General features: G+C 32.6%; 1 protein-coding gene and 2 non-coding genes across 3 annotated transcripts; 2 read left to right on the top strand and 1 right to left on the bottom strand.

The window, feature by feature from the left end:
• The first annotated feature begins 9,759 nt into the window (after positions 1 to 9,759).
• Positions 9,760 to 9,831, top strand: Trnag-ucc (transfer RNA glycine (anticodon UCC)). Its single transcript has one exon. It is a non-coding gene; the product is annotated as a tRNA-Gly (tRNA).
• Positions 9,832 to 10,888: 1,057 nt separating this feature from the next.
• On the bottom strand, positions 10,889 to 12,078 carry LOC131949491 (uncharacterized). Its single transcript, XM_059311391.1, has one exon. The coding sequence runs from the start codon at positions 11,995 to 11,997 to the stop codon at positions 11,413 to 11,415; it is 585 nt and encodes a 194-aa protein (XP_059167374.1). The 5' UTR covers positions 11,998 to 12,078; the 3' UTR covers positions 10,889 to 11,412.
• A 4,262-nt stretch (positions 12,079 to 16,340) lies between these two features.
• Positions 16,341 to 16,412, top strand: Trnag-ucc (transfer RNA glycine (anticodon UCC)). Its single transcript has one exon. It is a non-coding gene; the product is annotated as a tRNA-Gly (tRNA).
• The last annotated feature ends 203 nt before the right edge of the window (positions 16,413 to 16,615 follow it).

The following is a 16,615-nucleotide window of genomic DNA, read 5'->3' as shown; positions in this document are numbered from 1 at the left end:
TTCCTTAACCATAAAGTTTGCCCGTGGTACGAAGAACAAACAAAAGCAGAGTAGACAATTGTTGAGTCAGTCTTCAGTCGGTGTTTTGGACGGGGTGGTGACTACTGACTCGTTTTCTCCTACATTAACTTGAGCTGCTTTTGTTGTTTTCTCCGGTTCTGGGCTGTCCTCTTACTTCCTTTTGGTTGTTGATGTCAGGAAGATTGTTTGTTGTTGTGAGATTTGAGGGTCGGATGTTTCTTTCTATGGTGTCGATATCTGTGTGATGACAGCATACATGCTTGTTACTGGCTGTTGTGCTGCGTCGCCATGTTGTGGCTGATTAATTTTTTTTTGTTCTGTTTTGTTAGGTGAGAGTTCCCAGTCTATGTCTTAGCTTTGCTTGAAATATTCCTTTTAACTCGATTTCAGTGTATTTTTAAAAATAAAATCTGAATTTATTTCTATTTCCCAACATAGTCGATCTATAAATAGCCGTTTGCTACTAGTCTGTTTTCGTCTCCTGTTCTTTGTCTAGTCGTGTTAATTACAATAATTAAGTTAAGTGTGATTACTTTATTTGTTGTGGCTGTTTGATTAGTGGTTTTTTAAATTTTCTCAAGTGTTTGCTTTGCTTTCTGTACTAATATACATTACAATCTAAATGAATATGTTTCTCGGTTTCTTGTATATTTTGTTTGACGTTTGACATGTTATTTTAACATTTTGATTTGACTTTGTATTTCGTAACACTAGTGTTGTATTAAAAATCAGTCTGTACGCTAATTCCCTTTCTTTTGCTGTAATGAGTTTATTATGTAGGTTTCTAAAATATATATCTGTTATATTGTGTTCTCTGGCCCAACTAATCCTGGTGTATAAGGGTGTCGCTTGTTATTTGATTAGGATGTCGTATATTTTTTGTGTGTCTTCCCCAATAATGCTTTTGTTTCCTTGGGATGTTGCTAGTATTTCTTTATAAAAGCTGCTGTGTCATTTCCCCCATAGTGTAGTGTTGTGATGTTTAATTTAAAAATTTTCTTTATGTTTAACCCTATGTAGTATTGTGCTAATGGATGATAATGTGGACATATCCTTATTCTCTCCAGATGTTTTAATCGGAAGGTGTTTAATTTTAGTATGAATGTCGTGTAGCCCTAAACCTCCATTTAATTTGTTTTGTATTAAGGTTTTGTGGCTAATGTTTCTAATAGTGTTTTTGAAAATGAATTATCTAATGTGCTTGTTTGTTTGTTTATTAAACAATTTGGGAATTGTAGAGTTTGTCGCTGCGAAAATTAGTTTTGGAGTGATGTATCTGTTTACTAATGCAGCTCTGGCAAAGATGTTTTTTTACAGTATTAGTATTTTTCCGGATTGAGAATTATTTTATTGTTCAGTATGGCCCAAGCTTCTTGGTCGTCTTTTGTGGGATCACTGTTATAAGTTCTTCCTTAAATCCTGAGTTTGTCTGTTAATGTGTTGTAATTATCTTTAACTTTCCATTTTTTTCCTTTCCGCTAAATTGAGGATTTTAAAAATAGTCATCAAAACATTGGAAAACACATTGGAAATAGAATTAATTTAAAAATCGTTTTATTTTAAAGGAAAATAATGTAATAAAATAACAGCTGTTTTGTTTTCGTATATAGTCACGTTGTTTATTAATTTTAAAAATAAAATACTCTAATTACGAATTAAACAACCAGCAATATGTTTAGCTAATTAAAAAAAAACACTAATAAACTTTATATAAGCATTGTACTTCCCGAAGTAGGCTCTATTTATCAAAATATTAATGAGAATACATTTATACTTTCCCTTTAACAAAGTTGTCGTTGAAAATGGGAGGTAATTAACTTCTCATTAAAATTATTCGTAGTTTTATCAGGAAAATATCCCCTGCCCTAGACTCAAGACAGTTTACCCATCTCAGATTGTGACATCATAAGGGTTGGAAGGGGGTGATATCTTATGGTCTCGTTCGCAGATATTTTGAGAAATCATTTACGTCCCTATCAGAAATTATTATAAGTTTATTGTCTATATTTACTTTCTCGTATATACGAAGTAAAGAGAAAGTATTGTAATCGTGCAAAAAAAAATCTAGATTTTTACAAATCTCGACGTTTTACAACTCGCTGATACAGAAAATCATAATTTTGCAATCTTGTCCGTATGTCTGTGTGTCTGTCTGTGTATCTGTCTGTGTGTAAACAAGATAACTCGAGTACCGTTACAGCTAGGTTGATGAAATTTCATATATAAGTATTTTATCAAAATCGTAGATCCTGAACAACTTTTGAGCAATTTCCGATAACCGGAAGTGGTACTTTTCTACTTTGAATTTTTCAAAAGCCTATAACTTGAGTACTATTTCAGATAGATCAATGAAATTTCACATGTAAGTACAAGATCTAATTCTCTACCTTCTGTTAAATTTTGAGTAATTTCCGTTGACCGGAAGTACTAATTTACGCTATTTCCGATTTCTCAAAAAAACTAATGTAAATTTATAAAGTACTTATAATATTGCGCACTATTATGCACATTTTGTTTTGGCGTTCGCTTGGTGCGCAATTCTTTTTTTCTATGAGATTCTATTCTATTTTTAAAAGTTTAAGTAATTAAAAATCATGTCTATATTCCTAGTTATATAAGAATATTCGAGAAAGTTTAGGGGAGATTACTCCCGGTTTATTTTATTTTTATCTTGTAACACCGGCTTATAAACGAGTATATGTTACGTACGTTTTTTTTTAATAGAATTTTTCTGTTTACCTATCAAAATATTGTATTTTTAAATTTAAAAACTAAGGGGAAAATTCTACATTAGCTTTTAAATTCAGTGCCTTAATTTTGTTTTACTTTTTTAGAATTATTGTTATGATAGGGTTATAACATTTTGAAATATTTACTTTTGGTTAATATTCCTCTTTAGATCAAACGATCTTTTGGGGCGATAAAGTAGAGTTCATGTTTCTTGACTTCGGTATATGTAGGAATAATGTGGTAAGCACTATGCCCAGCCGCCTTTAGTTTCCTTATCGTGAGTCAGGTACCCATCAGAGTTGGTTGGACTCAGGGGCTTTCCACTGACTTGTGACACCTAGCAGGTCCATCTTCAAATCAATCACCGTCGATTCAACCACTGTTCGATCAAAATTTTAAATAAATCTAAGTTGTATTGGCGTCGGTGGTATAAAGGTCAGCATGGTTGCCTTCCAAGCAGTCGATCCGGGTTCGATTCCCGGCTGACGCATGCTATTTTTTATATTTTACTTTAAAAAAAAAAATATAATAGTTAATTTGAACTTTTATCCTAGAATAATTAACTAATATCCGCATACCTCACTGTTGATACGTAGACCGAATTACCCAAAAAAACAACTCTCCACAATTCAGATAAAATTAAGTCACATGTCACATAACAACTCTGTTCTTTCTCTTACTCAACATCCCCCCCCCTCCCATCCCACAGACTTACACACCCAGCTTTAAAAAGGCCAGTTTTTGTTTTCTTATTAATTATTTAAATGGTTTATTTCTGAAATATTGACGGTCTCAATGAAGTGTAAAACGATTTTAGCCCTTTTTACAAGACGTCTTCTATACGACAGGGTTAGGAATGTTCAATCCATTTGAAAATACATCTTTGATCTATGCAATTAAAAAAAATTAAATTTTGATTGGCTAATGATACATTTGACAGTGATTGATTTGACTATTGACCTGTTTGTAGTCCTCAATCGACCATGTCACACTCTGGAGGAGGGGGAGCAACTTCAACTGCAAATTTCATTTTTGTATATGTCAGCTATTGACACTATCAGATGTCAAACGATGAATTTCACCTGTCTTGAGTCTTGCAGAAGTCATCCGTGGTTCTGCAACAATGGTATGTTGACTGTAAAGTTAAAATAAAACGACTAATAAAGGCAGATAATCTAGTTTTTAAAAGATTTTAAACAAAGGGGAGGTAAAAAAAACAAGTTCTGCATTATCTTTTCATTGTCGCCTGTAAACTGTCGTCACGGACGGCTGCTTTAACAGGGGAGGGGGAGGAGTAGAAAGTGTGGGGGAGGATAATCGTCCTTCACGAGCTAGTGACAGTGTTTTAAAGCAAAATATTTTCAGTAGCAACGTTGGTAGTGTCGAATTCACAAATTATGAATTACTGAAAAATAGAAAGTAAAAAAACTAAATAGCGGGTCAGCTCGTTTTTATTGAACGTTATTGTGTTAGCAGGGAATCTAATCCGGGCCGTCTGTTTTGAAGGCAACCATGCTGACCTTTACACCACCGACATTCAATATGAGAGATAACTTTTAATGCGTAAATTTGGGACTACAGCCTTCTAGGTTTTTGTTTGATCACCAAAATAAATGCAATAATGGGATTTGGGAAATTGCATATTTTAGCAACATAATCTTTTATTAAAAAGAGAAAGTTTATTGTAATTCTTATAAAAAAATTGATGATCATTAATTGTAGACTTCTAACGCTAATGAGAGCGTATCGTGTAATTTTAAACAATAATAATGTAAAAAAAAACAAGCTTTTTGTTTTCTGATATTGTCAATGGGTTTATTAATTTTGGACATAAAATACTCTTATTACTAAATTAAACAACAAACATTTTTTTTTATTGATAAAAAAAATACTTAAACTTTATACAAGCATTTATTTTCCGAAGTATTAAATAAATATTACCAAGAATAATTTTCATTTTCCCTTTAACAATGTTATAATATGGGAGATAATTAACTGCTTTTAGTTTGGAAATAATGAAATTATTCTTTGTGTTGTCAGGTAAATATTGCCTACACTCGAGACAATTTACCTCGCTCAGATTGTTACATCATAAGGGTTAGATGGGGTGATGTCTTATGTTCTCGTTCCCAGATATTTTAAGAAATCATTGACGTCTATATCAGAAATTATTATAATTTTATTGTCTATATTTTTATTTTTATTTTGTAAAAAAAACCCGGCTTATATACGAGTATATGTTACGTAAGATTTTTAAATAGAATTTTTCGATTTACCTATCAAAATATTGTTGATTTAAATTTTAATACTAAAGACAAAAATCTACATTAGTTTTTAAATGCAGTGCCTTATTTTATTCAAGTCCCATGTTTTACTTTTTAAAATTATTGTTATGATAGGCCTATTACATTTTAAAAGCTTTAATATGGTCAGTTCTATGCCCAGCAGCCTTTAGTTTCCTTATCGTGAGTCAGGTACCCATTAGAGCTGGTTGGACTCAGGGGCTTTCCAGTGACTTGTGACACCAAGCAGGTCAATCTTCAAATCAATCACCGTCGATTCAACCACTGTCCGATCAGAATAAATTTAAGTTGGTAAGTGCATCTGCGTCGGTGGTGTAAAGGTCAGCATGGTTGCCTTCCAAGCAGTCGATCCGGGTTCGATTACCGGCTGACGCAAGTCTCAGTTTAATTTTTATTTTAAATTTTAATGATCCTAAGATATACAATAACATCAATGTGCCAGTTGTAACATAGACTGAAAGTCCGAAAGTCGCCCCACACTTTCCATAAAATGACGTCATACCTAAGCTAACCACTGTTCTATTTCTAGTTGTTCAATGGTTGTAGTCGTACGTACACTTCAGCTAGACTTCAAGATGTGTGACGTCAATTGAAGGTAAGAATACTCAATCGCCGTCAGCAAATGATCAGAAGGCTGTATTCTCAAATTTGCGCATTAGAAATTATCTTTTCAAATATTAAGTGTCGTTGTGTAAAGGTCAGCATGAGGTCTTTCAATCAGTCGACCCGGGTTCGATTCACGGCTGACGAACTCTTTTTAATAAAATGTTTGATTACCAATATAAATGCTATAATGGGAAATGGGAAATTACATATTTTAGCTTCAAAATCTTTTATTAAAAGGAGAACTTTTGTGTTAATATTTCTTACTCTCATTGCATGCACAAAGTTTGTTATAATAAAGGAGTTTATATTTGTTATTTTTATTAGTTAAAGAAACAAAATAAAACCCGTTTTTTTTTGTTGTGGCTGTTGACTAGTTACTGACTAGTAATAAAAAAAAATAGTTAAGTGACTTTTAGGAGTGTATTTTGAAACAACCACAAAGGCGTATCGTATTAACCTATAAAGATAAAAATGCATAAAAAAAACGGCTTTGTGTTTTTGTATTTAGTCATCTTGTTTATTGATTTAAAAACTAAAATACTCCAAATGCTAAATTAAACAACAAAAATGTTTTTGTTAACAAATAACAAATCTCACAAACATGATATAATTATTGCACTTCCCGAAGTATTAATTAATATTAACAAGAATATATTTCTAGTTTCCCTTTAACAAATTTATACTTAAATATGGGAGATAATTAACTGCACTTAGGCAATCATTGAAATTATATGTTGTATTGTTAGGAAAATATCCCCTATGCTAAAGACAATTTACCTAGCTCAGATTGTTACATCATAAGGGTTAGATGGGGGAGAAATCATTTACGTCCATATTATAATTTTTTTGTCTATATGTTTATTTTCATTTTGCAACTAAGACGGCTTATTTACGATTATATGTTACGTATGGTTTTAATAGACTTTTAATTATCAGGTATTTAATGTTATAAATCATATTAGTCGACTTACGAATGTATAGAGTAAGATGAAGTTATCTTTTTTTATTCATATTGGAATTATTCGATATTTTAACAATGTTGACATTATACATGGAACATACAATTATGTTGTCTTGCAGTTTTCAATAAAGATATTCTTCAGGCTAAATTAATAATAGTACCTAATACGGGTTTAAACTTAATTTACATGTCATTGACTCCACAACCCGTACCAGTCTTTGTTGTTTTATGTTTTATCCAATAATTTGTCAAATTTTAGACCAGTCTAATTTTATCAAAAGCGTTAGACTGGAATTCTGAGAGGAAGAGGAAAGTAGACAGGTCAAGGAAATCCTGGAGAAGGACAATAGAAGAGGCAAGGGTTGCCGGGCTTATAAAGAGGGCTGCCCAAAACCGAGTTCGGTGGAGACGTGTGACGTCAAACGAATATAATATTACTCAATCACTGCCACCAACGGAACTGAACTTTAAGAATTTATCTTTAGCCATTGACCTGAAAGCTTCGGCGGTGTAAAGGTTTAATTTTACAAGAACTTTTTTTTAAAAGCGAGTTAACAGCTGAGTAGCAAGTTTCAAAAATTATTTAAAAAAATAAAAAATGGTCCTTACTTCCTGTACCCCACACTACCATTTAGCTCTGATAAATGGCAACACTTTGTCACCGTATTCCACCCCACCTCTTTCTCCCCCCCCCCCACCGTCTCCATCCCCACCCCCATTTTGGTGTGGTTTATGGATGACCTTATACAGGTTAATATTCAGACTCATTGTTTAAGTGTCAATAGTTGACTTCTAGAAAATTGAAATTTCCAGTTGAAGTTTCTCCTCAACCCCCACCCCCACCCCCCATCCAATGAATGTGATTACAAATTGGCCAATATTCGAAGCAAATACAATCAAATTAATCACTATCCGATTTGGATTTGAACCAAATTGAGCTTTGATATATATCGGCGTCGGTGGTTTAAAGGTCAGCATTGTTGCTTTCTAAGCAGTCGATCCGCGTTCGACTCCCGGCTTTACTTTTTTCTTTTATAAAAGTCGTTAATATTAGATTTTTATTTTAAATTTTAATGATCCAAGTAAATATAATAACATCAACATGCCACTTATTACATAGGCTAAAAGTTCCGAAGTCACCCCCACAACTTCCATAAAATGAAGTCATACCTAAGATAACCACTTTTGCCCCACCCCCCTCCTCACAACCCCCACCCCAACCACCGCTTTAAAATTGCAGCTTTGTTTTTCTTAATATATCCATTTCTTTCTGAAATATTTGCTGAGCTGTTTCAACACTAAGCACATCAAAGCAACACAATCTTTTATTAAAAGGACAAAGTTTGTTTTAATTTCTTATTCTAATTGCATGTACACATTTTGTTATAATAAAGGTGTTAATATTTGTTGATAACGCGATTGTTTTGTTGTGGCTGTTGACTTGTAGTTTAATTTTTTTTTTTTTTTTTTTTTTTTTTTTTTTTTTTTTTTTTACAGTGTGCAAAGATTTTTTTTTTTTTTTTTTTTTTTTATACTTTTATTTGCAATTGAAACAAGTACATCAACATCAAATTTTTTAACATAATTTTGAACACCAAATGAAAAAGACAGGTATTGCAATTGTAGATAATGAATATTTACATGATGTCATGTATTTGATTATAAAAAATTGCAAAGGATGACAGTAAAAGGGGTGAAGGTCAAATGAAAGTGTCAGAAGTCTGGGTGGGGAGAGGAAAGGAAATTTTTCAGAGAGGGTCAATGGGACAGTGAGGCATTTTCTATGTAGGGAAACAACTTAAGTTGACTAGTTGAAAGGGTGTTGTAGTGGTCGCATTGAGTTTTCAAAAGGTTGCAGTGTGAAAGATGAGGGGAAAGAGACAAGATTTAGAACTTTAAATAAGTTCTGGATATTGATGTTGCGGTGGGTGGTGGGGTCGTTGGAACCGTTAAAGGGATTGTGGGGTTATCATGTCTGGGGGTAAGGTGGATAGAGGGGGAGAGAGGAGGGGGTAGATTTTTTATTTTTATTTTTATTAATTCAATTGTTTTAAACATTTAAATCAGTAATAATAATATATTTGATAGATTTTACATAGCATCAAAGACATGAACAATGAACATCAATTGCATATATAATAATCAAAGGGAAAAAATAAAATGGCATAAGAACTAGATCTAGATTAAAATAAGGTGTGCAAACTAGGTTTCTCTTCACTGCTTAGTTTAGTGTGCTGCGGAGTCAAAGGTTCACACTGTAGCCACCCATGGACAGAAATAGAAACGACTGTAGGAGAAGGGTCTCTGTAATCACGTACTGATCTATCATTCCAAAACTTTCCATGACATAAAATTGACCCTTGGCAATGAGGGCACGCTACCTTGAAATGTCCGCCAGTCCGGTTGAGTGGGGGGGGGGGGGGGAGTGTGTGGGTGTGTTGGTGGGGGGGGGGGGGGGGTTGAGGTGGGTTGAGTTGTAGTTTAAAAAATTTTATTAGCACTCCATTTTGTAATACCGGCAAAACATCTGTAGAAGCGTATCGTGTTAATTTATAAAGGTAAAAATGCAATAAAACAACGCGTTTTTGTTTTCGTATGTAGTCTCTTTGTTTATTGATTCCAAAAATAAAATGCTCCAATTACTAAATTAAACAACCAAATAGTGTTTTTGTTAATAAAGTAAACATTCATAAATATTATATAAATATTGTACTTCGCGACGTATTAATATTAAAATATTAACGAGAATACGTTTCTAGTTTCCCTTTAACAATGTTGTATTTAAATATGGGAGATAATTGACTGCACTTAGACAATCATCTATATATATAATTCTCTTCTGGGAGCCGTTAGAAAACAAGCTGCAAGCGCTCCTTACAGTCCCCTCTCTTCGTCTCTATCGCTACCACCCCCAACCCCCCCCCCCCCATGGTCTGGTGAGCTGTGGTTCACGCTGTTTACATTTTACAATCATAGAGACGGGTTTGGTGACGGCTATTAGGTGCAGATAATTTAGTTTGAAACGATTTTAAACTTAGAGGAGGTAACTAAGAGGAGGTCAATCTTCAAATCAATCACCGTCGATTCAACCACCGCCAGTTCGGAATGTCAAGTAAATCTAAGTCGGTCAATGTATCGGCGTCGGTGGTGTAAAGGTCAGCATGGTTGCCTTCCAAGCAGTCGATCCGGGTTCGATTCCCGGCTGACGCAAGATTCATTTTTACTTTTTTTGCTTTTACAAAAGTCGTGAATAGTAAATTTTTGTTTTAAATTTTAATGATCTTACGATATATAATAACATCAATGTACCAGTTATCACATAGACTGAAAGTCCGAAAGTCGCCCCCACACCTTCCATAAAATGACGTCATACCTAAGCTAACCACTGTTCTATTTCTAGTTGTTCAATGGTTGTAGTCGTACGTACACTTCAACTTGCCTTCAAGGTGTGTGACGTCAATTGAAGGTAAGAATACTCAAAAACCGTTAACAAATGATCAGAAGTTAGTATTCCCAAATTTGCGCATTAGAAATTATCTTTTCCCATATATAGTCCGTGGTGTAAAGGTCAGCATGGGGTCTTCCAAGCAGGCGATCCGGGTTCGATTCCCGGCTGACGAACTGATTTTTAATAAAATGTTTGTTTACCAAAAAAAATGAAATAATGGGAAATGGGAAATTACATATCTTGGCGACATAAGCTTTTATTAAAAGGAGAAAGTTTGTTTTAATTGCTTATTCTAATTGCATGTACAAAGTTTGTTATAATAAAGGACTTAATATTTGTTGATAACGCGATTGATTTGTTGTGGCTGTTGACTTGTAGTTTAAAATTTTTTTTTTTTTTTTTTTTTTTTTTTTTTTTTTTTTTTTTTTTTCCTTTAGGTGGGGTTTTTTCTTCACTTTATTCAAACAGTGAAAGTAATGTCTATATACATATTTTATAGAACATTTTAACTTATGTTACATTTGCAGGAAACAGCATAATCTAAATATTAAGGCATTTAATTGAACCCAAATACATTAAAATTTAAAACACACCGACTGAGTTATCCACAGCATTCCACCAGTACAAAAGTAAGGCATTCACATTCAGTAAAAATGTATTTTTAAAACAATAAATATTTATGTTCATGTCTTGTATTGTGTATACTGAGACAATGTATACACTGATGAAACCATATTAAATTTATATAATGTGACACACAGTATGTATTAGAAGTTGTTAAAACCTAAAATATACCTGAGTATAAATCAATAAAAGGGTAAATGAAATGCTAAATTTAAAATGTCAGTGTTATCTTGAAAGTTATTTACTGGTATTAATAATAAGCACTTTTTATTATCTTGATATAAAAAGGAACTATTTATTATAGTCATAACATTATAAATATAATAAGATTGAAGAACCGAAACAATTTGATTAATACAAGTAGAAACCATTGTTCATATTTTAATTTGGATATAAAGTTGTTGTTTCTCAAGGTTACACCACACATACACCCTTAAAAAATTCAACATTTTAACTATGATGTTACATGCTCCCTTCTCCTGAGATATTTTATTTTTACATTCTTTGTTGGTAAATTTAGCAATTCTTTAAAATATAGGCAGTGTTATACTTTCCAGACAAAAGAGGAGAAAAAAGTGATGGCATCACATCTTATATGTTATAGCACCCAGATCCTGACCTCATGATACTGCTGGTCTACATTTTTATCACGCAGATATTTTCTAGGAATAATAACAACATAGTAATAGAATAGTATCTTGGCATGTGAATAACAAGATTCAGTCCTTTTGTTGCATCTTTTTTAATTCCTCCAACACCTCTTTAGGAATGTCTATGTCTTTTAATCTAGTCACCTCGTCACCTTTAGCTGCCAAAATTTCCTCAATATTTCTTTTATTAACATCTTTAAACCATCCCAAATTGTCAGCAATTAAATGGTTACTCTGGCATTTAGAACATTTCACAATCACAACTCCCTCTTCATAAGATTTTTTAGAAAATGTATGGTTGTTTCTGGTTCCACATATTTTACACTTGTACAAGATTGCAAGACGAGGTACAAAATCTCCCAACTTTTTAGATTTTAGTTCATGTTGTGTTATATCAGACACATCAATGCTGTCATCATGAAGTTTGCTGGATGAGTTAAAGTGATGTTTAAACTGATAGTGGAGCTTATGGCAAATGTTTAATCTGATTTTATCTTCACTTTCGTTTTTAAAAACAGCTGATGTAAGTTTCAGTTTGTCTTGCGTTCTTTTTATCTTTGTAAAATGTGAATACGACGCGTGAATGTGTTTACATGTCTTGTGTATCTTTAATGTTCTCAAACAAGAAGACATTCTGCTAAAACAAAAAGACATGATTTTCTAATGTTTTTATCAAACGGTTAAAACAAACATATTTTTAAGTTCAATGAGATCCTCTGATTGCGATGTCCAAAAAAGTTCACCAGTCGAACAACTGAAAATGCGTATCGTGTTAATACATAAGAATAAAAACGATATAAAACAACGTGATGTTGTTTTCGTATGTAGTCACCTTGTTTATTGATTTCAAAAATAAAATGCTCCAATTACTAAATTAAACAACCAAATATTGTTTTTGTTAATAAAGTAAACACTCATAAATATTATATAAATATTGTACTTCGCGACGTATTAATTAAAATATTAACGAGAATACGTTTCTAGTTTCCCTTTAACTAGGTTGTATTTCAATATGGGAGATTATTGACTGCACTTAGTTAGCCAATCATTGAAATTATTTGTTTTGTTGTTAGGAAAATATCCCCTATACTAAAGACAATTTACCGAGCTCAAATTGCTACATCATAAGGGTTAGATGGGGGTGATGTCTTATATCTAGTTCTCAGATATTTTAAGAAATCATTTACGTCCCTATCAGAAATTATTGTAATTTTATTGTCTCTATATTTTTTTTCATTTTGTAACAAACCCGGCTTATTTACGAGTAGGCCTATATGTTACGTAAGATTTTTAAATAGAATTTTTCGATTCACCTATCAAAATATTGTTGATTTAAAGTCTAATACAAAAATCTAGGGACAAAAATCTACATTCGTTTTTAAATTAAGTGCCTTATTTTAATCAAGTCGCATGTTTTAATTTTTTAAAATGATTGTTATGATAGGCCTGCCACATTTTAATAGATTTACTTTTGGTTAATATTCCTCTTTAGATCAAACGATCTTTTTGGCAGATGAAGTAGAGTTCGTGTTTCTTGAACTCGGCATATGAAGGGATAATGTGGTGAGTACTATGCCCAGCCGCCTTTAACTTCGTAATCGTGAGTTAGGTACCCATCAGAGCTGGATGTATTCACGTATGTTCTACTGACTTGAACCAGGATTCGAACACGAGACGTCCAGTCTAGATAGATGTATAAAAATAAAATCATTTCTTTTTTTGCCTTAATCGAACAATTTTAAGATCCCAATTGAATAATGACTAAATTCCGTTATATTTTTAACATTTGTCAAAAGACTGACTCATTAGTAGAAAAAAGAAACCTATTTCTTCTAGGCCTCTGTCTTTTAAAGACAATTAAGATTAGAATATTTCTTTCTCACTCTTCACAATTTTTATCCTATTATTCTATGTTCGTCTGATTTTTTAATTATTTTTTTGATATCACAAAGTAAACGAGCTAAATGTAAAACTGCAAAGAAAGGAAAACCCAGCATATGCCATGCATGAAATGTGTTAAAATAAAATTACTTCATTGTTGAAAAAACGAAGAGCGGTAAATTACTTTATTTCGAAAAAAAATGAAAAAAATATCATGATAAAACCAACGCTACTATTAAGATTAATTACTTCAGCATTACTATAAAAAAAACAAAGTATGAGCTCACTGAGGGATTTGAAAATTCAAAAGATGCAAGGTTTAGGGCAGGGGTCGGCAACCTTTTGAAGCGGAAGAGCCAAAAGTTACAATTTTCAAAATTTCCCTGGTTTTAAAGAGCCACTAACTTTTTTTTTATTTCAAATATTTTATATTTTTATTCAGATTATTAGTATTTGTTCAAGGAGCTGGAGAGCCGCATCTTGATATCAAAAGAGCAGCATGCGGCTCGCGAGCCGCAGGTTGCCGACCCCTGGTTTAGGGGTATGACTTCGACTATGTTTAGTATTAATATGCAGCAATAACTACGCGCAGATCAAGCTTAATTCCGGTTATAATGCCGATTCTGATCAGAAATCCGTTTTCAATAACATTTTTCGTTTCTGGTTAAAATTACAGTTGAGGTGATGATTTTGTTTTTAGTTCCAATTTAGAGGAAAAGACATTATCAACCTAGCGCCCGTTGTATCTCTCCCTCAACGGCAGTGTTTCTTCCAGACTTTTTTTCCGGGGGAGGGGGTAATCTTCGGGGGGGGGGGGGGGGGGGGGCGGTAAGATTTCTTCGGGGGGGGGGGGCGGACACTGTTAAAAGTATATATTTTCTATATAAATTATATAAATTTCATTACGTTCGGGGGGGGGGGGGGGGGCGGTAAAAATTTTCGGAGAGGCTTCGCCCCCCCCCCCCCCGAAGAGATGCCTGGAAGAAACTGCTCAACGGGCCATTTGTCTCGTTATTAATATTTGTGCATAGAGCTGAAGAGCCGCATCTCGACATCAAAAAAGTCGCATGCGTCATATGCTTTTATTAAAAAGAGTTTTTTTTAATTTCTTATTTTCAAAGGATACAAAAAGTTAATTTTTTTTAAAGCTTTTCAATTTTGTTATTTTAATAGTCATAAAATAAAGTGTGATTGCATTGTTTGTTGTAGCTGTTTGCTTGAAGATTTTTTTTTTTTTTTTTTTTTTTTTATTGATTTTTTTTTTTTTTTTGCTTGAAGTTTAGAGAAAAATAATTAGTTACCTCTTAAGCAAACACTCACATTACTTAAAGGCATATCATTTATAATTTAACTATAAAAATGTCATTAAACAACAGCGTGTTTATTTTCGTATATGGTCACCTTGTTAATTAATGTTAGACATAAAATACATTTATTACTAAACTTTACAATAAAACGTTTGTTTATAGTTAAGAAAATACTTAGACTAATAAACTTTATATAAACATTGTACTTCTCAAAGTATTAATTAAAATATTAACACGAATTTATTTTTAGTTTCCCTTCAACGCTGTTAAATTTTAACATGGGAGATAATAAATAGCTCGCAGTAAGGCAATTATTAAAATTAGTCGGTTTGTCGTCAGGAAAATATCGCCTATACTCAAGACAATTTACCTAGCTCAGATTGTTACACCAAAAATGGTTAGGTGGGGGTGACGTATTATGGCCTCGTTCGCAGATATTTTGAGAAATCATTTACGTTCCTATTAGAAATTATTATAATTTTATTGTCTATATTTTAATTTTTATTTTGTTACAAAGACGGCTTATTTAAGAGTATGTGTAACGTATTTTATTTAACAGATTTTTTTTGTTTACCTATTAAAATATTGTTGGTTTAAATTTTAATACAAAGGAAATATAAACTACATTAGTTTTTTTTTTTTAAATTCAGTGCCTTATTTTATTCAAGTCGTATGTTTACTTTTTTAAATGATTGTAATGATAGAGCTATTATATTTTAAATGATTTACTTTGGTTAAGATTCCTCCATAGATCAAGCGATCTTTTGGGCAGATAAAGTAGAGTTCATGTTTCTTGACCTCGGCATATGAAGGGATAATGTGAAGAAAGTTGTAGAAGAAAGTTCAACTGGAAATTTAAAATTTGTATAAGTCAACTATTGACACTATCAGATGTGAGTTTTTGGGACTATGTGTGACAATGGGGGATGGAGGAATAACTATTTGGGACTAAATGTGACAATGGTGGATGGAAGACTTTTTAGGACTATGTGTGACAATGGGGAGATGACTGACTTTTTGGGACTATATGTGACAATGGTGTACTGCGTTTTTTGGACCATATTTCACAATGGAGAGGTGGTTGTAAAATAGTTTTTTTTTTCTTAAATGTGACGTCGACATTTTTTTGTTCGGTTGAATGAGATCTAGCAAAGTAGGCTACTGGTGAAAACAGACACTTGAACTAGACTACGCTGAGCTTAGACTGTTTTACATTAGTCTGGAGAAAGGTGGAAATTTGACATGGTCTAAGTTGGTAGTGCATCTGCGTCGGTGGTGTAAAGGTAAGCATGGTTGCCTTCCAAGCAGTCGATCCGGGTTCGATTCCCGGCTGACGAACTCTTTTTTAATAAAATGTTTGATTACCAATATAAATGCTATAATGGGAAATGGGAAATTACATATTTTAGCTTCAAAATCTTTTATTAAAAGGAGAACGTTTGTTTTAATATTTCTTACTCTCATTGCATGCACAAAGTTTGTTATAATAAAGGAGTTTATATTTGTTATTTTACTAGTTAAAGAAACAAAATAAAACCCGATTGTTTTGTTGTGGCTGTTGACTAGTTACTGACTAGTATTTAAAAAAAATAGTTAAGTGTCTGCTTTAAATTGTATTTAGAAATACCTACAAAGGCGTATCGTATTAATTTATAAGGATAAAAATGCAATAAAACAACGGCTTTTTGTTTTTGTATTTAGTCACCTTGTTTATTGATTTAAAAACTAAAATACTCCAAATGCTAAATTAAATTGTCAAAATAATCACTATCCGATTTGAATTTGAATGAAATTGATCGCTATGTATCGGCGTCGGTGGTGTAAAGGTCAGCATGGTTGCCTTCCAAGCAGTCGATCCGGGTTCGATTCCCGGCTGACGCAATTATATTTTTTTAATTTTTTTATTTTTTACTTTATTTCTTGTTCTAGAAAACTTTTTTTTTTAAAACTCGTAATAGAAATGGATTAGAATACTTTATGTTGACAGAGTTCAGACATGATTTTGGAAAACATATCGATGTTTTAAAAACAATTCAACTGTAATAGTGAGGGCGTTTGTAGGCTGAGGTGTGACGTGATTTTTG

The sequence above is a fragment of the Physella acuta genome, unplaced genomic scaffold (genome assembly GCF_028476545.2).
Source record: "Physella acuta isolate Inbredline_101_S28 unplaced genomic scaffold, ASM2847654v3 ptg000699l, whole genome shotgun sequence".
Lineage (NCBI taxonomy): Eukaryota > Metazoa > Mollusca > Gastropoda > Physidae > Physella > Physella acuta.
The sequence above is the reverse complement of the archived record's forward strand: the minus strand, read 5'-3'. Positions and strand labels throughout refer to the sequence as shown.

What these genes read in the sequence shown, in the direction of transcription:
- LOC131949491 (XM_059311391.1), bottom strand. Translation starts at nt 11,997, where the DNA reads ATGTCTTTTTGTTTTAGCAGAATGTCTTCTTGTTTGAGAACATTAAAG.